General features: G+C 34.7%; 1 protein-coding gene across 1 annotated transcript in view; it reads left to right on the top strand.

Annotated features, from left to right (window-relative positions):
- Positions 1-25,060, top strand: part of NEK10 (NIMA related kinase 10) — a 107,277-nt gene that overhangs the window by 61,828 nt on the left and 20,389 nt on the right. The window contains exons 25-30 of the mRNA XM_074849564.1: positions 246-459; positions 10,605-10,788; positions 10,877-10,963; positions 19,151-19,199; positions 19,420-19,457; positions 23,330-23,430. Of these exons, the coding sequence (XP_074705665.1) occupies positions 246-459; positions 10,605-10,788; positions 10,877-10,963; positions 19,151-19,199; positions 19,420-19,457; positions 23,330-23,430 (673 nt within the window). The remainder of the gene's footprint in view (positions 1-245; positions 460-10,604; positions 10,789-10,876; positions 10,964-19,150; positions 19,200-19,419; positions 19,458-23,329; positions 23,431-25,060) is intronic.

Genomic DNA, 25,060 nt, shown 5'->3' with positions numbered 1-25,060 from the left:
ACTGCTCAGGGTCTTGTCTGAGTTCTGAATATCTTGAAGGATGGAGATCCCACAGCTTCTCTGGTCCCTCATCAGTTCTTCTCTGCCTTTGTGATTAAAAGTAGTAGTAGTAGTAATAATAATAATAATCCTTATATCTTGTCAGACTTTCCTGTGCCCTGACTTGTGTCTATTGCCTCTTGCCCTACCACTGTGCACCTCTGAGAAGGATCTTTAGCTTTCATTAGAGAATGTTCTTTCTGTAGATGCTTGACTCCTGATGCAGAGGCACGTCCAGACATAGTGGAGGTCAGCTCACTGCTGTCTGATGTGATGATGAAATACCTGGATGTTCTATGTACCTCTCATCTCATGTTGGAGAAGAAACTGGATCGGGAGAGGAGACGAACCCAGAGGTACTTCATGGAGGCTAATCGAAATGCAGTAACCTATCACCATCAGCTTTCCATTTTATCACAAGTAAGTACATGTATTAGGCTTTATTTTTTCTTATGATTGTTTGCTGTATCTGACAAACTAAGGTACAACAAAGCAGAAAATAAATCAAAATGAAAAGACCCATCTTCTTAGAACATTTTTCCATGTAGGCTCTTTATTTTAATGATGTATTCATTCATTTTTTTGTGGACATGCTTATGCAGGAAAAATAACAGTATCCTAAAACGCAATATCATTCCATGTTGGAAAATGTCATTATTGTGGAGGTACTTGCAGTTTTGATAGTATGTGATAACATTTAATTATTACTGCACACTTGTGAATGGTTTGTGAATAGGAGAATATACACTTGGCTAGGGTGGAATGGGTATTCTTGTGTATGATTCACAAACAATGACACCTAGAAAATGGAACCTACACAAATATAATCTTTAATTACAGATTGCTAAATAAAGAACAGTGATGCTGACAAGTATTTGCTCATGCTTTCTTAGTGTCTGATACAGTTCTGCAGAAATACTTCTTAAAATTCTTCCATTTGTTTCACGCATTGTTTTAAGCACTCTTCATGAAGGACATCAGTATTTTACATAATGAACCAAGGTCGTATATGATCTGAGAGAGTTTACTTAAAAAAACACAAGGACGATGTTTTTGTGTAGTAAAAGCTCACTGTGAAAATTATTGTTATGGTAATTGTGAAGCAAAGTTATAATTTACACAGCTACTCTTGTCTGTTCAGCTATTGCAGGTCTCTTAGATTCCTTTTATCAGGGCTCAGTAGTTGCACTGAAGAACATCTGTGTAGGAGAAAGGTTTTCAGGAACACCTGGTCCCATACTCATGGATTTTTTTTGGTTTTTAATATGTTCTTTGTCTTCACCTTTCTGGCCAAACTTAAGACTTGTAGAAATTGTTAGTAATTTTTCTTTTCAGTAGTTTTTTGACCTATCAGTCTAAGATAATTATTTGTATTGTACCATACTTTTTTTTTTTTTTTTACAACAAAAAGGATGGCAAAAACTTCCAGGAAAACCTTAACAAACCGCTGTCGTTTGAAATGTAAGAGGTACTGAGATGAAAGAAAGATACAGAGTAGGATTTGTAACTTAGAACAGTATAAGCAATTATTTTCCATTTTTTTTTTTTTTTGCATTTTATTATCCTACACATTTGGAAACTTGTTTTATGTCACTGTTTTTTCATATCTTCATATAATCATTCTCTTTCATAACTGTGATGAAATTTGAAAAAAACGTGCTATGGATGGAAAGCTGCTTGATTTGGAATTTCAATGCGGTTATTCTATATTTGAGAGAAGGGTGCCCTATCCAAACACTTGTAAAATATGATAAAACTAATAGTTTTACGTTGAAATTAGAGTTTTGTATAAATACTTGAAAAATACACCTATCTACAAAATGAGAAGGAAAATGCCTCTGTATTTTGGTGAATAATGGCTAATCTTCTCAAGGAAGGAATATTGTAATTCTAGTTCTACTCCAATGGATATTTTATTATGTATATTAAAAGAAACAGGTACAACAGGAGGATCTGACAAAGATCCAGAACACTGCAGAAGCTGAGGGGAGTATGGCTCAGTAATGATAAGTGGGAGACCTAATTGTGTGTTCTTGCTGTAAATAAGATAGAATAAATCAGGCTAGGATCTTTCAAATTTCAGAGGACTGCTACAGAGCTTAGAAACAGAAGGACACATGTTGTTGTTTCTTTGTTTCCAGTATTGCAGGAAAATTTTATGAAGTTGGAGGATTTCTAATAAAGAGAATAATTATTCCTGAAAAGTTTGACTTTCAAAAAAAAAGACAATATTCTGACTAAAAGTACTAGGAAGAATTTCAAGCAGCTGTTCCTGAAATAAAAACTCTGTGAGGTATGGACAACCTAATTCATCTTAGTCAAGGCCCCAGCGATTCCACGGCCAAGTAATCTGTCATTTTTCCATGGTGTCAGAGAATTCAGTGTTTCTGCCATGTAGTTCAATGTTTTGTTGAAGCCAGCTATCTTATACTTTGTTTTCTCTCTACTAAAATGTACTTATGGTCTTCTTTTTCATCCCAGTTGTGTTATGTTGTGAATGTTTCTGAAATAAAGAGTGTACTCTCTGTCCTTGTTTATGGAACTAAACAACAGCGATCTTTTGGAGCCAGAGTGGAATCTGTTTTATAAGTAGTTTAAGACCAGTATGGAAGCTGATAAGTAGGCAATTGAAAGGCAGGTCAGTAGATGATGTTGGAGAAGTGTAATTACCTTGCCTGGCAAGTATAGCATAAAATCTGTACTTCAGAATAATCCTAATAAAAAGAATCATTATCAGCTCCCCAGACAAATTCTTATCTTCCCTTGTTTTCCATAGAAATTGTTGTTTATGTAAGAACAGAAGCAGATGTAGCGATGAAAGGTGTTTAATAGTGTGTTCAGTTGTGAAAGATTAAGGTTGCTGACATAACACAGGGTACAGAGGACCCAAACAAGTAACAGTAGTAATTATCTCTCAGATAGTACCTTTCATTTTAAGGTGGTCAATATTATATTTTCATGCTCTGAGTAGGAAAAGATGGAGAGGAAAAAGGTAGTTTGTGTAAGGTCACCAAACAGACCAGTGGCAAAGTTTATTCTTCTGTGTTCCAAGCTCAAATCTGTGTCTCAGAATGGTAGTTGATTTAACTAATAATGAAAGTATCTTTCTAATATTTTCCTTTACAGAGATGACAGGGTAGCCAAATAATAATTTGATTGCTTTTCTGAGTTACATAGATTTGAAAACTTTAGACATTATTTTGACTGTTTGCAGAAAACTGAAAATAAGTCACTTTTATTACTTTGGAAATATGTGTTTGACTACATGGGTGTCATCCCTTGTTTAATTTACTGCATATATCCTGAAGTGTTTCTAACTAAGAAATAATGCTTAGAAGCTCTTGATAAGCCAGTGTGTTCACATACTGTTTGACATATAAATAGAGTAACTTTTTTCTCATTGCCAGGTTTTTAAATGTAAAATATCAATGTGCCTAAAACAATATAGAAAGATTAATATTGAGATCTGTCCTATATTTTGAATGTGGGAGAGAAAACTGTAAGCTTTATAATTGGAGTCTGTCAGCTAAAAATATATAACAAAATATGAGCCATTTGTACCTTCTGCTACTCTCAGAGAATATATTAAAAATGGACAGACATGATAGACTACCTGACTGATCAGAGTAACTTCTCAATTTCTGAAGTTTTGATCTGTGGATATGGCAAAAATATTCTGTCACATTTTTTCTCTATACTGGGTTTTTGTAATACTTATGTTCTTTACGAATTTAAGCTTATTTTAATTATTGTATTAATAAAGTCACTAGAATACACATTTTATTTTTAAATCCGCATATACAAATCTACGTATTCAAATTAATTTCCCAATTACGCAGAGTAATGGGAGACTAAGGTGCTTAGATAATGGGAAAGAGGGTATAACTTTTGTTTCTGAGTGTAGCATGATCTATGGAGTGGCTCCACATCCAGTGTTCATCAGGGCTACTAGGGTGTCAGAAGTCATTCACAGTGCTTGGTCTGAGTTGGTCCATTTAGGTCACCCTTAGCTGAGTGCTTTGTCCTAATGTTCAAATGCACAAGAATGCTGATTAGCAAGGTTTCTCTCTGCATTTTTCTGTTTTCATACTTGAACTGGTAAGTCTTCCCCTAACCCAGCATGCTGGCATATAGACCCAAGGTGAGTCATCTTCCTCTAGATAGAATTTTTAGCTGCAGGTCAACACTGGCCCTCCTAGACCTAGATCTGCAGGTATCAAGGTACTGCGCTTCTAGTGGATTAGGAAGCTATTGCTAGGAGACATACTCTGATTATTCTGCTTGCAGGCAGCTTGATTACAGCCTATGCTAAGAAGCCTTCCTTTCACTCTCTTGCATTTATCATCTGGAAATAGTGAAAGAAGCAGTATAGCTGTTTTCAGACAGGACTACATCTAAACTGAAGAGCCTGGCCAGACCTGAAATGGCTGATGCAGTTTCCTGTCTTCCATCTGTGGCATAAACCTTCATAATCCACCTGTAGATAATTAAGAGTAGATTGTATTATGTCTGTTCTAGATTGGTTTAGAAGCATGAATGGTCTATCTAAAGTCTTGAGAAACGTTGGGATTTCTTTGTATGTCCCTTCTTTCACAAAGACCCTAATGTAAATAATTGTGAAACATTTTGTAGGTATACCTGTAAATACAGAGCATGCTACTTCTCCCACTCTTCTTTATCCACAGGAATGGATTTCCTTTTTCACAGTCTTTTTCTTCATCCACAGGGATGTCTGGCCAAAACAGGAAGGGTTAAAGCTCATGGTTTAAGAATCTATACTTTTGTAACCACCCTGCAGGCTACTGACAACTCTTGTAATTAAAAGCAGCCATCAGTTTCCTCAAGTTTTTAGAATAAATGAGAACAGGATCACAGCTATATGAAAGGCAAAGAAACACAATGATTTAACTGTGTTTTCACCAAGTCATTTCTCCCCATACCTAAATTCAGTTCTGCACTGTTGGCAATTGTGGTAATAATCATGTTAAGCATCACCACATGCATTACAAAGTAGTGCTTAGTTAGCATTTTTTTAATTAATCTATTTATTTTTGTTAACTCAGAAAAAGACATAAAGATGGAATTAATGTTCAATTTCCATTTTCTTTGTGTTAAGAAATATACTTTGCACAATTCAGCCAATCAATGCCTAAAAATTTTTTTTTTCTTGAATTGTGTATGAATGCAGCAACTGTTTTTTGTATTGGTTGAAGCAAAAAGTATGTTTGGTTTTAAAACACTTATAATGCAACACGTTATATTGCAGCAATATAGTCCAATCTTTACAATAAGTTAGAATATTCAATTCCTATTTCTATTAAAATTTGATTATTAAAAAGTTATTAAAAATAAAAAATATTGGGTGATAGTTCCTGTTTGTGCACATCGGCATGCAAATTCCCATTTCTTTGGAAATGAGTGAGGACTCAGGAATGTCACGAAAGCTTATCTTTTCGCAAATTGTTTTCTTCATCCATCTTTCCATTGATTTTGATCTGACACCATTCTATTTTGGCATTTATGTAGCAGGTACTGAAATTAAAGTTTAAATGTTAGAAATTATAGTTGGTGTTATAGGAAGAAAGTAACCTTTTTAGATTTATACTATTTGGAGAATAAAATAATTATGCAAAAACTGTTTGGAAGTATCATTTTTTTAAGAGTTGCTGAATGTAGAAAATACTCATCACAGCCAAGTTACTACCTGTGAAAATGTATGATCAAACAATTAAGGACAAACCCATAATACGTTTAATTCAGTTTCAATTTGTTAGTGCATCAAAGTGCTTTAGTAGAATTAGAGAATATAAGGCAGGAAGAGTTGTCAGAGATTATCCTGTCCATCTCCAAGTCTTAGAGCTACCTGTCACTCCTGACAGGTATTTGACCAGTCAGTCATAAAAATATCAAGTGATAGAAGGTCTCTCCCAAGGCAAACTATGTGAAATTAGGGAACAGTTTGGAACCAGCAGAAATGCAAAAACTGTCTTTACAGTCAGTGATCACATGTCTGAATGAGTCCTTTTTTCTCCATCTGAAGACAACATCTGGAAAACCATGAGGATGCCTGAAGCACTGTCAGAAGATAATTGGAAACCCTAGCCATACCCATAGCACATATACACTGTGTATATGTGTGTATATATAAATATAATATATATATCATATATACTGTATCTGCAGTTAGTCTGATGTTTTCAGAAAACGTTGGTCTTGCTTTGTATGCTTGACAGAGTAGATGTGTTATGTATGTCTTGTTTCCTGCAGATATTAGATGGACATATGCATGTGCACATATGGGATTTGTATGACACTTGAAATTTCCAGATCCACTCTTAAGTGTCACATAAGTGCTCTGAGAGCACTAAGTCCAGAATACCCCCAGAACACTGCATTTACTGAGCACATTCAAACTTGTTACATAGTGTATGAACACTTATTTCTCTCTGCAGGATCCCAGATAGATACAACAGTTGAACTCTTAATTACTGTTAGATGGTCTTAAAGTCTAAGCTAAATTTTACTTGTCGCAGCTTAAGTTGCTTGCTTTTTGTCCTCCCCACAGTGGAAATATGTAAGAGTTATTTATTTTCTCTTATATGTTATATCTCACCTCTGTATTTTTTTCTTTGGACCGAATAATCAATTTCCATCAGTCTTACTTTTAAAGTTGTGTTTTGTAGACCTCTGATTATTCTCATTTCTCTTCTTGTCTCTCCACGATTTTTTAGTGTTCAAAACTGGACTCAATTACTCCATCTGAGAACCTTATTGGTACCAAATAGAAAGATTACACAGTTCTTAGGGATGATTCTTTTCTTTATACATCCCAGAATGATGTTTACCTTTTTGTAACAGCATGATCATTGAGTTTTCTGATCCTCCAAAATCTTTTCCCACAGAGCTGCTCTCTGACCAATCCTTCCCCAATCTGTGCATTTGTACAGTTGTTTTTCCCTGCTCATAAAACTTTGCGTGTTTCCTGTTTAAACTTCATCAGTTCCTTTAGTTTCTCCAGTTTCTCAAAACTTTCAACAGCTATTGTCACTTGCATTGACGCAACTCTGTGTATGATGTATATGCTGTAATATGATATATGATGTGAATGTATCACAGTCTTGCCACATTTAATAGGTGCTCTATTCTATTATGTAGATTATCGTTGTAATTCAATGGCAACATTGAATTGTTTTGGAACAAGGTCAGAAGGGATCCTGAAAAAATCTGTTCACTGCCCATTTTCAGTTTAACAAACACTCAAAGTAGTTACCAAGTTCAGTACAATTTTTATGGTCAATTATACAGCCAACTGATCATGATTTTTATCTAGGTTACACTTCCCCAGGTTTCTTGTAAGATGTCATGAGAAACATTGTCAAAAGCCTTACTAAAACCATTATAAATAGCATCTATTTCTTGTTCCTAATGCACAAGAGCTGTTACCCTGTTACAGAAAGAAATACGTAGGTTTAGTATGAGTTTTTTCCTGACAATTTCATGTTAGCTGTTACTCATTGTATTGCTATCTTCTAATTTTTTACAAATAATTTAATAGTGGAAGTAGTTATATTTTTTTTCTTGAAATAGAAATTCAGTTGACTAGTATAATGCTGTAGTTACTTGTCTCTAAAAAAGAAGATTATTTAACTACTGTTTACAAGTGCCACTAGAGAGCTCTGTATTTCTTGAAGACAGAAAAGTTATTTCTTCTGGACAGCAATATAACAAAACAGAGCTAAACAAAAGATCAATATCTTTATTTTAGTTAAACCTACTTTTTTTTGGATGGTGTTAGTTTCAGTTTATAAAAGATTAAATTCCTGTTGGAAGTTGAAAAGACCAATTTAGGTTTCACCTCTCCAAAAATATAGTATATCTGATTTTACAGTGGTAATGGTGACCAGTGAAGAGAGAGACAGTGCAAGTATACAGGATATGGATGAAGAGTCTTAGCCTGTAGACAGCTTGTTTCATGACTGGGACACAAATTCCAAGTGTTTCCAGAGAGGCTTTTCTTCAGTCATAAAGAAAGATGAATCCTGAAAAAAAAAAAAAAAGTATTTGGTTCATAATTTGAACATTTTTTGCACAGAGATTCTTTTCTCCTTAGATTTTCTTTTGGACTGTGTTTATACTGTGTTTCAACAAAGGTGGCAAACAATTTGATGCATGGGGAAACTGAGCTGCTAGTTTATTATGAAAATGTGAGAATAAACTGGGTCAATGGATGAAGCCTCCAGAAAGATTATTAAAATACTGGGCTCACATGAACATATATCAACCTAACTCATGTTTCAATGTCTGTGATGTTTTGAATTGTGGTGTCCATGACTGTTTCATAGATTTCAAAATATAAGTATCTGTCTTTCTGCTTATCTGAAAGTCTCTCTGAGACATATGGAAATGGTTGTTTCAAGGCGTTGGAGAATACTTCTCCATGCTCTTCTCACAAAATCGTGTTCTTTATATTTTTGCATCCTTATTTAGGTCCTTATGGTCCCACTCCAATGCTGAGCAGAAGTGGCATTGAACTCACATCCCAGCCTCCTCCAGTCAGGGTACTTTTGTCCTTCTAAATCAGTCAGGTGTCCTACTCAAAAGAGAAACAATAATATGTAATCTCACTTTTGAAAATTATTAGCTATTGTCTAGGTAGGGCAAAATATATTGCAGTAAATTAATTTATTACTCTCAGATGAGTAATGAAATACTGTAGTTTTCTATGTTCAGATATTATGTAAATGGACCAGATTTTATGTATAGACAGATTATAGCTTTACAGTTTATATAACTGCTTTAAGGCGTTAGGATATGTTTCACTGATCTCTGAACAGTTTCTATAGCAGGTCTGACAATTATTTTTATCATGAGGTCTACAGAATTCAGTTCACACATTTCAAGCAGGTTTCTTTTCTTTATGTGGCAGTTAGATCTGACACCAATTGGTAACAGCAGTCTTTTTGATCTTTTTTTTCCCCTTAGCTCCACCTGATTTACAAGTTACTGTTAACAGTCATTTGAGTGTGAGGTTCAGTACTGGCAATGTTGAAAGGAGATTTAAGTTTGAAATGTCCATTCAGTCTGACCTTTCTCTCTCTACTTTGTTTTCTTTGATGTAGAACAGGTGAATTTGTTCTCTTCAGTACTTGTGCACTGACTGTTCAGGGCACAATAAGTGTGCTCATGTGCCAAGACTACACTGCTCTCTTTAAGTGAGCTTGAGAATCATTGTTAGTGGTTGCCATGCTGTGCTACACTGCAGTCACTGCTATTGTCACATCTTGGACATAAGCTCAGTCCAGTACTTCAGTGTAAAATGATCTTTTCCCACCCAAATTTAAAGAGAAAAGCTTGACAAGCCATCTCTTACAAGTTAAGTTATGGTTTTGGGAATAGAAGTAAAGATGGGGAAGTAATTGAAGCAGACTATTACACAGGCAGTGGTATAGTCAGTGCTCAGGGGTGCGGTTAGGTTTCTGTAGGAGGAAGAGTTTCTAGTGCACCGATTCTGCTGTGTCCCAATAAGGTTAAAATATTTCATGGGAAAAACTTTGGAAGAACATTGTCTTAGATACACACCAAATTGTCTTTGACACACTTGGTAAGGATATAAGTATTATCTCCTGAAATTACTGTAATATTAAAGGTAGTCATTTGTTTAATCTGATATATTTATATAATTTATCTCCTGTTCTGTTTTATCGCACTTTACTCTGACAAGACAGAGTAAAAAGAAGCATGAATTTATTTATGCGCAACAGAAATAATATGAGAAGACTCGGAACAATATATAAAGACATCATAAAAACAGTCTGCCTTCAAAATACATTGCATTAAAATAGAAGCAATAACAGGGATCAGGGATCTTTGTTCTTTCCAGAAAAGCTATAAATATTGGCAGCAGCAGAGGCAGAATCTTATACTCATTAAAGAACCCCATTCTGCAGACAAGATTCAGCACTTAAATGTTACAGGCAAATAATTTATATTCCATATTTTGATTTTCTTAGCTCTGCTTTGCAGTGCCAGTCAGCATTTGGTCAGTTTAGCCTTGGGGAGTCTCTCGGCATCACATCGTATCAAGTTCACTTCATATTTTACTACCATCTTAACTGTTGTACAGATTTTGTGTTGTCCAGAGCTGGTCTGCTGTTTATTATCTAAGGTGGAAGAGAGTAAATCTCCCATTGCTTGTATCTGGGAATCTACTATCTTTGTTCAGTCTTTCTTTTTTGTTGTTGTTGTTCAGTATTTTTTTCTGGTCTGGCATTTGTTTCATTTTTTAACTTTCAGTGCTTGTTATGAAAAGACCATCAAGAGCAAAGATGCCTTTTATGTAAAGGTTAGAAATAATCTGTCTAGATTAACAGTTCAAAAGTTTTGTTCTAAATTTAGAATCAGTGACTGAACCAGGTACCATATAGTCCTGGACTAACAGCTGAGTGGGAACAGAAAGTACATTTTTATGTGTGTGTATGCACAAGTGACATTTTCATTTGCAGGTTTTCTAATGAGTGCTGGGTAAGGACAATGCGTAACACTTCCTTTTTTTTCTTTGTTGTCAGAAAAATTATGAGAAGTTCAGTCTTCATAGCAGCAGCAGTGGAGCAGCCAGTTGCAGAAGTGAATTTTTTGAAAATACTGACCTCCCAGCTGAAAGTTGTCAATCTGCATGTGGAAAAGATGAGGAAAGAACATATGAAGAAATCCTGGTAGAGCATCACAGCACTTCAGAGAACTCTGAGAAAGGTAGTCATTAGCAAAAGAAGTATCAGGAGTACTATTATGCTGGTCAGAGGCAGGTTAAAATCTTCTTTGCTATCATTTTTATGTGCAGGTATGTTCTCTGAATTAGATGATGAGCTGGACGTATTGGACAACTCAAGCAGCTCCAGTTCAAGTCATTTTAAAGAGTCTGCTATTGGTAAGGTTCCTTAAGAATGAAGTGTACGTTACTTTCTAACAGGAAAGTAGTTGTTTATTCCAAAATATTAGGGTATTTCATGATTTGTTGCAAGTTCACTATCTGTTGTGGGTCCTAAGGAAAGAAAAATAAAATAACTGTGCCTTTGTGACAGCCATTTCCAGTCTAATAAGTTTTACATCACATAGTCTTTGTGTAGCTTGTCCCCATATTTTGCTGTAATGGCTATGAAAACTGGAATATTATTGGGCAACCTGACAAAGAAGGTGTTTTTAAATTTGAAGTATAAGATAACTAGTGTTGATAAGAAACAGACAAGAAAGTGTGAAAACTTTTGTCTCAGTAACAATAATGCTGCGCATATGAAAAAATGGAGTTCCCTGTTAGAGGGTGTAAAAAGAAAGTTGAAAGAGGCAAGCTTTAGCTCTCTAGATGAATTGACTGAATGTAATTGAAGGAATACTTAATGATTAGATTTGAATTAGAAAGGGATTGTGTGACAAAACACAACGTTAATTCTGCCTGTAGTTATTTATGGTAATCAGACAGGAAAGCATCAGCTGTGTTGGATGTTATCTTAAGTATAGTTTTTTTGGATTATATCCTAAACATGAAAATCAAAAAAAGAGATGTGAAACATCTGTAACCACTGTGAGCTACCTGCTAAATTATGACCTACCGTGATCTATCTATTAAATGGAATGGGATTCTGATTAGAGGAAATCAAAGAACATTTTATACTAGAAGAAAAAGATTGATATTAGAACTGAGCAAAATTCGAGATTTCCATTCATCCCATGAGGTTCTGACAGAAAATCTGTGGGTGATTTAAACGGTACTTTTAAACGGTGAAGGAAATATAGTTGTCTAAAGATTAACAAAAATCTTATTGTTGCAAGCTTCCAGGCTTCAAAAAACATAGAATAACATTACTTAATCTGTTTGTATTCCTATTTGCTAGCTGGATTCCTTCAGATTTTGGCCAAGCTACTGAAAGAAGATGACTGTTTTTAATTGAAATGTCTAGCCATTAGTGCAGGGGAAATAAATGGTTTGATAATTCTACTTAAAATCCATTAGTATGATTTGCTAATTGTAACTGGATAGCCTGTCATTCTAAAGCCTGGAGGACCTGTGGCTAGCCAGCTCTGACTTTATTACCAAAGTTTTCTTAAAAAAAAAAAAAGCAAAAAAAAAAAGCGCGCTTTTTCTTTGTTACTTTCTTGTGCTAAGAGAGTAACAGAGAAGGTTACAGGGTACAGGGAAGCCTACTCTGACTGTGGGAGGGGGCTGCATAGAAGGAACCCCTTGAAGAAAAGCAGCCTGTGGAGGCAATGTTCTATTTTGGTGTTTATACTGAAGAATTATATATTGTGTGTCTCCCAGAAATGTAATTCTTTGTGGGCTGGTTCAGCATTGTACACAGACATTTGAACTCTTTGTGTAGTTTGTAACTCGCCACACCCAAAGCATTATTGATGATAATTTTCTTGTTAATTTTTCTTTAAGATTTGGGCATCAACAAAACATCAACTTTTTCTAATATTTAAATATTTTTGTGACAGGTTTCCATTGATTTAATGAAGTATTTTAAGTGGAAAGATCCAGTCAGTTCCTGTTAATCCCAGTAACTTTAATCAGCATTTCTAGAAGTCATTGTCCATTTTCCTCCCAGCACAGAGTTTAATTCTTATATAGATATTTCAGGATTGCCTTTTCACAAAAATAATTCTGCAGTCATATGTTTTTAGATCACCTGTAGTTTCTACTTAATGTTGAAATTAGCACTGTAGATCAGTTGTAATTAATGCTGGCAAATTTTTCTTCTTTTCAAGAAAAAAGAAAAGATAGCTTTTAAAAAAATTATTATAAATTCAGGATACTTGGGTATTGCTTGGGTTATGATCCATTCATTGCTAATAAGTGACTAACAAGTGTTTGAATTATCAGCCATGGTTTTGTCAAGCATGTCAGCATTACAGAGGAAATGTGACCAACTTTCATCTAGCTGACTTGGAAACTGCTAACATGAAAATGTGGGTTTCAATTATGGGTATATTGATCAGGGTCTTGAAAGGGTTTGTCTAATCATGCTGCCATCACATCACTTTCAGAGAGAACATGATCTGAAAATGTAGAAAAATATCACTCTAATTTAAAACTGGGATGGTATTTTGTGATATGCTGAGTTGTTCAGTGACACAGAAGCTGGTATGCATGTGAGTGACAGTGTAACAGTGATTAGATCTTTTTATAGTCCACTAATTGTCATTGTTTTAATAATTTTACATACCCTGTGCTTTTCAATTCTGCTTCAAGAAAAGGATTATTGTTCTTAGTCTAGGAATGTAGTTCTACAAGACCAGCTCCTTTAACAACAACTAAGATTGCCAAATGCAGGGTATGTAGATTCTGAAATAGTTGCTCAGGGTACTCAAAATGATTAATCCTATAGGAGCAAGATTCTGCATATTTCAGAAGCATAGAAGCAGTACTGAGACATGTGTGTTTTTTCCCCGAAGTCCTTATAATTTGAAATTATAAAGATTGACAGAGGATAGGGACATATTGAGTCAAAAAGCAACAAAGAGTGATGGGATGATAATAGCTTATTAGTTGCATTTTTTCGTATTTTAAAATCAAGAAGGTTCTCAACTTTACCTTAGCTGAGTCATATTTAAGGGGTTTTTACTTGGTTTTGATTTACTGTGTAACTGTACCTGCATTTCTGCTGGTAAAACCAAATAGCAGGAAAATATGTGCTATCTCTTAATGCATAGTAGTTCAGTAGAGCTAGTATGTCAGTGGGTGAGTTTACAAGTTTACTCTATGTCTGGGAACACTTTTTGGAAAATATTTTTCAATTTTTTGAAACATGTTCATTTACACTGCAGTGTCCTAAATACATTGAAAGACTAGGTCAGTGTAAAGTATGCTATTAGAAGACCCTAGTCCCTAGGGTTTTTTATGTACTTGCCCTCTGACCTTCCTTACAATAAAAAGGTAGGCATACAATAGGTCCCTTTCAGAATTGCTTAGCTACTAGCTTTTCATGAGGCTAAGAAGTCTCAATGCACAGTCCTGTTGTGCTGTATCTTGCTCTTTTTTGTATGAGTTTTTCTGTTACCTCATAGTTTTAACATATGTTTCCAGTATTTGGAGGAATCTCTGAACTTATCTAACCTGTGACCAATAAGCAAAGACATTGATATTCAGGACTCCTTTCCTTGCTAGAATTTCTGCAATGCAATAGTATTCAGAGTTACCATGTAATGAAGAGACCACAGATCTGCCAGAAGAATATTCTAGTGATGTAACTCTAGAAGAGTCTGCTATATCTTTCTTTGAGCTTTTAGAAAAATTACTTGTTTACACAGTGCCAGGACTTGTGTCTTGTGCGGGTAATGCTCAAAGCAGTCAAAAGTATCCAGCTGAATAACTGGGGATTTCTGAAACAAGGATACTCTCAAAATAGGAACTCTGCATGTTGTATGTAGTAAATGATTGGGCTCTGAGTTTAGGTCATCACTTAGCTCCAAATTTAATTATTTTTGAGGATAATAGAAAACACAGTAGGAAATAAATACCCATTCAGTAATGTCACTTGGTGTCTGGAACTAGTAGTTTCATTCAAAATTTGGGCTTAATTGCAGACAGCCACCTTGTATCTTGCAAGTTCTGTGATCACAGAGTGTTTTTCTAGGGGGGGGGGGGGTTGTGTTTTGTTGTTTGTTTTTTTTTTTTAAATTCAGACCAGTTGTATTCTTCGGTGGATTTGATGATTTGAGAAGATATTTATTCTTTACATATGATATTTAGATAGTTTGGTAAATCTTAGGGATAAGATCATCTCACATCTCTTATATATAGTTCTTTAGATCGTGAAGGGAAAGCTTAGGAAATTTGTTGAAAATGATTATTGCATCAAGAAACCTATAATTTGCACAATGGACTGTCTGTGAAGAATTTTGGAGATCTTACAGTGTATTGTAGACTTGATTTGCCCAATTTGACTTTGACTTTTAAGATTCAGATTTCTTTTGAGACCTCAGGCTAATGGGACTTGGTTGAAGACAGCAGCTAGAACAAGATCTGCCAAGACCTGGTTTTCCAGTATGATGCTTGAGTTACGCTTAAAGTATGTTTATGGCAACTTCTGTTGCTGTACATGTAGTCACTGCTAGTGAGCAAAAAAAGTTACTTTAATTACATCAGTTATTAATCACCAAAGTAGCAGTCAGAAAAATTCTTGATGCCTCATTTATGTATATATATGTATTTTTAATGTTTTAATGTCCTCAAGCAATTTTCGTAGAGCTCTTCAGAATAGGGAGGCTGATGAGAATCAAAAGCTTTGGCTTTTATGTGTCTTTCACATTCTAACAAGAGTGGGCACAAAACAGGAAAGAGATGAAGGATTTATATTTCATTTTTCTTGAGATCATCCTGAACTGAGAATTCCCTCTTGCAAGGCACTTAAACAAAACCTATGTTGTCTTGCTCTTCCCATCCATGTCAAAGGAGTAACCATGGTAAAAGGAAATATCATAGAATCATCTAGGTTGGAAAAGACCTTGAAGATTATCCAGTCCAACCATCAATCCAACATTAACAGTTCCCAACTACACCATATCCCTCAGTGCTAAGTTGACCCTGCTCTTAAACACCTCCAGGGATGGGGACTCCACCACCTCCCTGGGCAGCCCATTCCAACACCTAACAACCTGTTCTGTAAAGAAATGCTTCCTAATATCTGGTCTAAACCTTCCCTGGCACAACTGGAGGCCATTACCTCTTGTCCTATCGCTTGTTACTTCATTAAAGAGGCTCATCCCCAGTTCTCTGCAACCTCCTTTCAGGTAGTTGTAGAGGGTGATGAGGTCTCCCCTCAGCCTCAGTTCCCTCAGCCGCTCCTCGTACGACATGTGCTCCAGACCCTGCACCAGCTTCGTTGCCCTTCTTTGGACACGCTCGAGTAATTCAATGTCCTTTTTGGAGTGAGGGGCCCAAAACTGGACACGTTAATCGAGGTGTGGCCTCACCAGTGCCGAGTACAGGGGTAAGATCATTTCCCTCTCCCTGCTGGCCACGCTATTTCTGATACAAGCCAGGATGCCATTGGCCTTCTTGGCCACCTGGGCACACTGCTGGCTCATGTTCAGCCGGCTGTCAATCAACACCCCCAGGTCCCTCTCTGACTGGCAGCTCTCCAGCCACTCCTCCCCAAGCCTGTAGCGCTGCTGGGGGTTGTTGTGGCTGAAGGGCAGCACCCGGCATTTGGCCTTATTGAAACTCCTACAGTTGGCCTTAGCCCATCGCTCCAGCCTGTCCAGATCCCTCTGCAGAACCTCCCTACCCTCAAGCAGATCAACACTCCCACCCAGCTTGGTGTCATCTGCAAACTTACTGAGGGTGCACTCGATCCCCTCGTCTAGATCATCAATAAAGATGTTAAACAGGAGTGGCCCCAAAACCGAGCCCTGGGGGACACCACTCCTGACCGGCCACCAACTGGATTTAACTCCATTCACCACAACTCTTTGGGCCCGGCCATCCAGCCAGTTTTTCACCCAGCGAAGTGTGTGCCCATCCAAGCCATGAGCAGCCAGTTTTGCCAGGAGAATGCTGTGGGAAACGGTGTCAAAGGCCTTATGGTCCAGGTAGCACCCTGGCTGAACATCAGGACGCACTATGCACTCCATGACTTACGTTAGTTAACTTTCCTACACATTTATGTTGTTTCTTACTCCCTGTCTGGCTTTGTATGGTTAGCATAACTCTTACACAAAAGACTAAGGATTATAACTAAAGTCATTAGTGTTTGATGAGTGTGTGTCTACACACATGAATATATTTGTTACAATGATTTTTAGATGTCTGAGTCTCCTTGTGCTTAGTTACTGAAGAAATTATTCCAATGTGTTTTCATAGTGTCTAACATGAAGAAACTCCTATCTCAGTGGTAGCTGCTCAGGGTGTCTCGTAATAATAAGCAATAGAAATAGGGCTGAAGGCTATTTGCTATTGTTTAGTGATGTTCTGCATCATGATTTCTGTTTGGTTTTTTTTTTTTTTAGCATTAATACATATTTTCCTAACTTTAGCATATGAATCAGAAAATACTGCATCTCTGCCATGTACAGTGAGTGGTGAGACAGACTCTTTGGTGTGAAATATCATGCACTTGTAAATACACTCATAAACTGGCAGATTAGCAAGTCAAATGTGGTGAGTCATTAAACTAATTAAGCAAATTTGGATATGAGCCCTTTACTGATAGAGAAACCATTTATTTGAAACAGCCAAAGGGTATAGTATTTCAAATCCAATTTTGTATATGAATGCTTGGAAGGGGGAGCCATTTTTAAAACTCTAGCAAACAGTTGTGTTCAAATTTAGCTTTCTAGCCAAGTGGCTTCTGTTACAGATTTTCTCACATATATTCCCATAACATATTATAGTCTTTGTTATAACAGTGTCTGAGGTTGTCACTCAAAATCCTTACCCCAAGGAACCTGATTCCGGTTCAGTCAGAGCTTCTACTTTTGTATCTGTATTATTGTGTCTGCATCCCAAGCAGGTAAAATATCTGTTTCTGGAATAGGCACAATCATATTTTTTCATTTCCAAAGGCTGTTTTTACTTTCTAGACAGTGGACACTGTATTTTCCTATCTATTTTCCTGTCAGTGTTAAAGTTAATTGAAGTATCTTTGCTTCCATAAGGGCCTAGTTTATTTGCTATTACATAAATCAACTGCTCTTATCAAACCTTCTTTCGGGATAACTACTACAGAGTTTTAATATCTGTTTTGCAAAGCATTAGTAAGGAATAAAACACTGTTTCTTTTTCTTTCATTATCTGTCTATGTGTCTTCTTTTTAAGGAGAAAGATTGGGCCTAAAGATGTATCATTTCATTTGCTTTTAAAGTGGATTCTGTGTGACAGATGCAAGCCTCCTTCAGGATTTTTTAATTTTTTTTTTTTTTTTAATTCAGAGGATCTCAGAAAAGTAGGAAAAATAGAGGCACTATATTTCAGAGCATAACAGAAAGTATGTCTGAACACAAAGAAAAGATTTAAGACTCTCAGAAATGTGTTTGCTCTCTAAAAGTCCTCTACTGTTGCTGTAGAACTAATATAATTGCTGTAACAAGACCAACAATGGGAAAACTAGTGTAAGTTTGGCATAATATCTTTCTTTTCTTAGCTACTGTTCTTGTTTTATGATAATGCTTGTGATGTCACTAGTGTGGAAGAAACATCTCATGTAAACAAAGATGCAGGGTATTATATTAAAATGCAATAATTCTATGGGAAAATTGTTGTAGAATTTCCTACTCAGACCTTCAGTTAGCTGAAATATGTCTAGATTTAAACATACACTGATTCCTCATTCAAGATGAGGAGGATTCAAAAAAGATAACATTTGTAGGAGAGAGTGGTCTTACATGTCAAAATTACCTTCAAAGGAATGGTTTTATAGGAATGTCTTAAGACATGCTTAAGACAAATACTCACTTTAAGACAATGCTTTCCAAGTGCATAAATAATAAATATCAAACATTACCCCTCCCTCTTCAAATTTTTTTGGCACTATGCAATATATGACATAAATGTTTCAGTTCAGTTTTATTGCTGATTAGATATTTGACCAACAACTGGTCATACCCCTGTCTTCAAGGTCTTGAAATCGGTGGGATTATTTAAGAAGTAAGGTATTGCACATGTAGTAGTTTGAATAGTTAGCTAATAGAATGGTGGCAATAAAACTCTGGTAAAACAAAGTTTAGACAAGCCATCAAAGATCCTCTGAGAAAGTGGGTAAATGTCTCTAGTCTGGATAAAAAGCTAGAATAACGTTGTGACTACAGTGGCAGCAGTAACTGTATAATTTAATGCAAATCCAGGTACATCTTCTGTGGACATCTAGTCAGCATGTGTTGTTAGTTTCTGTGAAATTCTGAAAGTATTTATTAAAATACTGTGCAGGGCTGAGATTTTAGTTATGACGCAAACAATTCTTTGATACATCTAACAGCAACTCCATAGTCAAATGGGGCTTTGAAGTTTGTTTAACACTGCTTTTTAAGTTGTTTTGATACCATGTCTGGGAAGTAGAAAATATTAACATGTACGTATTTTTTTTTTTTTAATGCAGAGATAATATTTATACATTTGTTTCAGGTATAATTAAACGAAGTCTTAGTGCTTCTGAAAGACAATCTCAGATTAGGTAGGTATGATTTCTGATTTTAATATAGATTATATAATTGATCATTGTTATGATCAATTCCAGTTGGTCATTTCACAGGGGAACAGTTGTGCGATTGCCTTCATGAAACATTTCCTTATTTAGCACTGCAACTTCATGTACTGATATTTCCTGTACAGTCACTGATGCCAAACACAATTAAAACTATTTTTTTTTTTCTCTTAATTTTAAATAATACTAGAGATTATATTGAAGGTCCAGGATCAAGACTGCGACCAGGTAATTTTGTGCTTGCAACAAAATCAAACTTTAACTTAAATTAAACCTAATGACTTCCAAGTTTTTAAACCTTATTCTCCTGTTCCATACAGAGTGTCTCCTCTTTTATTTCTTCAGCTTTACTGCCTATTGATCTGGTCTTGAGAGTGCCTCCACTTATATGCAAGGTCCATACTAAGATAATAGTTTGTGACAGGGTGGCAGTCTCATAGTCTTTCAGTTGTAGTTCTTTGCAGTATGAAAAATCATAATATTATCTAATAATTGTATTTTTAAATGTTAGAAAAGGAGATAATTACATTTCAGATACAAATATGTTGTCTGAAATTTCCTTAAGGAATTTTTTAAAAATATGAATTCCAGTAGTAAATCAGCAAGACCTCATTTTTTAATGGTCATTATCCTTGCTAAACTTCTGAATGCAATGGGAATTTCTCCTATGAAAGGAACATTTCGTAGAGCCCTTGTAAATTGTCATGTATTTATACATCGTCACTGATGAAACAAGTTTTCCAGTTGAGATACTTTTTCTGAGCTTAGATCAAAATCTCTCTTCTTGTGGCATATAATATTTTAGAAAATATTTAGAATAATATTTTAGAAAACATATATTTTAGAACATATATTTTATATTTATATATTCTAAATTTAAGCATTATTCTAAATCTATATTATTTATATAATGTATTAATATAAATTTATGTTAGGAAATTTTAGAATATGGATCTAAATTAGCCTCAGAAGTGTAGTTTAGACTGTATTTGAGAGAGATACAGGTCTGCTGGCTGAAGTTCAATACTTGGACCTAAGCTCTTTGCTTAGCTTCTAGGTCTAATACTCCACTTGGAAAGATTATTTTGTTAACTACTATTCTTTAGTGATACACTAAGTGTTTTATGGTGGCAGTCTGCTGATAAGATTTTATTTAATCTCTGGGTCTGACAGTGTGTATGACTTAAATACACAAGATTTAAAAATCATGAATAACAACTGATTTACCACATAAAAATTCAAAAAACTGATTTAGTTTTGGCTCTATACTCTTTCACAGCAGGCAAAGCATGATAGAGGAGCAACTAGGTAAATAAGAATAAAGCTGTTTGGTTTAATTGTTATATTTAAAATCTGAATGATATTTTGTAAATCTGCACAGTTTGTAGAATGTATAATATTTACTTCTATGTCCTAATTCTATTAGATTACCTAAAGCTTGATCAGCAGTATTTCTCTATTGGTTCTTATGCCTGGAATTAAAATTATTCCATGGAACACAAATAAATTTTGATGTCTTTTTTTGGTTCAATAGGTACGTTCATAATGCTCTTTAGTTAACAAAATATAGTCAGCCTTTTAGGTATAATACCCACAAATTGGTACTGAGTTTACTGTGCTTTGTAAATTTTAAGTAACGCTTACTAATTTAGGTAGTCAAGTGAATTTGATTTTGCTTTTTATCAAGCTGCCTTTGTCTAGTATTTTTCAAATATCTCATTGAATACGGCAGGAAAAATATCACACAGATATTTCATATTACTAGCTGGTAAATCAGGCACTTCCACTTTAGAAAAAGAGTGCAGTCTTTTAATCACAAAGCTATTTGTACTACAAGAAAAAATGTACCTACAGCAGGCACGTATATCTGTCTCAAATTCTGGATGACCAAGGCCATATCTGGTTTAATGGCTGTTTGTGTAAGTCCCAAACAGTAGTTCAGTGGGGGAAATAACCTTTCACTTTCTGCTTTTTTTTTCAGTTCTTGATCCCAAGAAATAAGTATTTTCACATAGCTGATATATACATATATATTTTAATCTGATTTTAACACATAGAAGTAAATGAACAGGTTAAAATTGTTGTGTTAAATTAATTTTGCTGAAAGAAAACCATAGCTTCTGTCCATGCGTGACTTCATTTGCAGTGCTTTTGTCTGTGAAAAGTATACATTATGTACATGGATTTGCTTGACAGAGAATGGTAGTCTAGCTTTAGAGGAAGAGGAACAGGTTTACACCTGTTCACTATTTTCATAATATAAGAAAAATTCAGCTTTCTTGCTCCTTGCCTTGATAATAAATTCACACTTATCAAAATAAAATCAACAATAATCTAATAAAAATGATATGAGGAAGCCTAAATGTTTGAAGTACTGTAATATTCTTAATTGTAAAGTAATGTTTTTCCTTTTAATTCCACACTGACTCTGTTCTTTACTTCAGAGTTTATACTACAAAATGTGGTGTCATTGTCATCAGGTATGATGGATGCTTTTTAGCAAAGATCATATTTGGATACCCAATTAAATAGTTAAGCACTAAAATATAAGCATGTGTGTGAACTCCTTGTGAATTTCTGTATGCATATCTATTGTGCTTGTTGTTAGGTAATAGTTAAGGAAATGTTCAAATACAATATGCTTTTAAAAAAAGGGGGGGGGTTAATATCTGTTTTAGAAGAAAATATTAGAAGCAGCTTATAGCAATGTTATTTTCTGAAAGTGACCCTACTTTTATTGTAGATCTCCAACTTTGGGATCTCTTCTTATAATTAGTCAATGAATATTTTATCTTCTTATCTGTCTAGTGTCCAAGTCTACTTGAAATGTTAATACTTAGAGAAATGATATGGAGATCTATTAAGAGACAGAACACTTTTCAAAGCTGATAAAATATTTAATTTCAAAATTTGTTTTCTCTTTTTCATCAGACAGGCCAACTTTGTGTCCCATATAATATGGCAGGGGTGGGGGGGAATAAAATTTTCATTATATATAGTGTATATGTAATGTGCGTAGGTCATAATTACATGTGCATGTACATGGGAATTGAATCTGTGTTAATATTTTCTGGTTTACATAACCCTATTTTGTGGTTTGTTTAGCCTCATGCATTTCTCTATCATTATGTAATTAGTTTTGCATTTTAAAGTTTTTAAAACCCACTTTTCCCTTATATTCATGGGTCAACTCTACTATTTTTATGGAATTTACAAGCAAAAGCAATATACAAACTGTAATACAGAGCAATGTCTGTATTCTCTCTTTTGCGGAGAGAAAAATTTTAACGCATTATTCTTTGCTTAGCATTGGTACTCTTTTATCCTAAATATGAAAAATGAACATTAACGTGCTTTATGATGGTGTCATTTTGATCGCAGAGAATGCTGGTAAGAGGTTCTTTCTGCAGTCTCCACCAATATGTCATTTAGATAGGGTGATCTCTGGTGGGGAGGAATTTATGACAAAGAAGAGAAACCACTAATTTTCTGATGCAGAGTAAAGAAGACCCAAGAGATTCATAGCTTCTTGCACATTTTCTTGAGGTTTCTCTCAAAGAATGCTCTTGCTAGATGTTGGAAACAAAAAGTAGCTGTGATAAATCACTATAAGCAACATGAAAATGTATTTAAAATTGTTCTCCAAATGGTCCACATCAGACATTTTATTTTAATTCTTAAGATAAAATGAAAATAAATTTCATGACATCAAAATATATAAAAAATAAATATGTGTGTTAATCTATGTAAAAAAATTCAGTTAAAATAAGAAAATTCTGTTTATCATATCTTTAAATTTCCTTTTGAATAAATGTGGGAAAAATTTTATGATTAGTGAGGTATATCAATACTTCTTTTCTCTTAGAGTAACTTAGAAATGAATTGGAGAAAGGGATTTTCTTTTGAAACCCATTATCAATTACATTGTCTAATCTTTTAAGTTTTTAGATTATTCTTTTTATGTTCCCAACACTATTGGAAAAACAAGTCATGCATTAAAACTTAATATTTACATCTACAGGTTTTAAACAGTGTATGCTATTAATATATTAAGATAACAAAATTATCTGTCCTTCTGATTTTATTCTTGTCATCTACAGCATCAGCAGGAATTGCTGTTTCACAAAGGAAGGTGCGTCAGATCAGTGACCCTGTTCAGCAGATTCTTATTCAGCTGCACAAAATTATCTTCATCACTCAAGTATGCATTACTGTTGCTTCTGACATTCTATACTTTTTAGTTATTTGCTGTTGTCAAAATGATGGTACTGCAAAGTGCTGCTAATTTAGTCACTGTTCTTTAAAAACAACAGAACTTGACATTTTTGCAGATGGCAGGATGCTTTAAAAATATATCATTTAAATAAAGAATAACCTTGAATATTAGTTATGTGGAGGATGGCAATAATTGAGTCATATGAAAAAAAATTCATCGGCTCACCTCAGAAAAATGGATTGTACTGTAAATTATTTTTACAACATTCTGTCATGCCAGCAATATGAATATTTTAAGTGACTTAATATCATATAATGACATGGAGAGTACATAAAATGCTTTCCTCTATAGCAATAATTTCTAAATAACTACTAAGTAATATTTTTTATTATCAATAAATAGTAATAATTTCTTGGGATTTCTAGTGCAACAGTTCAAATCTTGAATATGTTAAATATTTTGAAATGTCAGGTCTTTTTCAAATTTAAGGCTTATTTTAAAATTAAGTTCAAATGTTTCATAGTGAAAGAAAGTTGAAGTTATTTCATGGTAATTCCAAAAGAAAATGGAGCTGATATAAATCTGCATTGAACTCTCAACTAAAAATGTGACAAAACTTTTTCTTCTCCAGAAAGATGGCTGCCATTTGGTTACTTGTAAAATTTGCAGTTATTAAATAAACATATTTTTATTTTCCAAAATGAAGCGTTTATATTTGGAAAGTGATGCTTATCACCTCAGGGGATTTCAGATTGCTGAACCAAATTTGTTTGTTTTTTGTTTAGAACAGAATAGCATAACTGAACTTGCAAGTGTTTTACGTGTCTCCTTTTTTTTTTAACTGTCAAGGTTATCAAAGCAGGTAATACAGGAATTAAATTATCAGAGACAAAAAACCCAATTGTTATTTAAAATAATTGGAAATGATCCCATTCTCCTGCTAACAGAAATGAGGCAGTTCAGTCTTTACATGCTATATTAGGAATAAGTCCAAGATACTCATTAGTGAACCTATCCTCTCTGTTGAAGGTTTTCTCAAGTGGCCTACTAATTAATGCAAGTTATCATAATGTGGATGCCAAATAACTGAGAACTAACAGCAACTCAAAGACTCGCTCAGAACTGACCACTGAAGCAGTAGTAACAACTTTGATGCTTTTGGTGTCAGTTGGTTTTAGAATGGGAAAGCAGAGAACCCAATCCATACCTGTGCTTGTTCACTGTGTACTATGTGATTCTCTTGTACTTGTTTATGTTTTTACAGATCTAAGGTAGAATATTTTTTATAATACATAGCTGTTTTCTGAAACACTTGCATATTTCAGCTGACAATTCTAAACTGAAGTTTACAAGGGAGAGTTCTTGCCTGTTAGTTCTTGGCTGCCAGCAGCCTTCCCAATTCAGTTTCCATGGGAACAAGAGTCAGAGTGATCTCTGGAAAACAATGTAAGAGAAAGCTTTTAAAAAAGCATTATGTAAATCCTTGGCCGTTTTTGAGGGTTTTTTAAAACTGATCTGACATCTGATTTCATTAAAACAAAAGCTAAAATTGAACACTAGTGCCTGAGGCAGCCCTGAATTTCTCAAGCAGTGGACTTGTTCTTTACCACTTTTG

Source organism: Strix aluco, chromosome 1 (assembly GCF_031877795.1).
Source record: "Strix aluco isolate bStrAlu1 chromosome 1, bStrAlu1.hap1, whole genome shotgun sequence".
NCBI classification, from domain to species: domain Eukaryota; kingdom Metazoa; phylum Chordata; class Aves; order Strigiformes; family Strigidae; genus Strix; species Strix aluco.
This window is presented reverse-complemented; position numbering and strand designations above follow the sequence as displayed.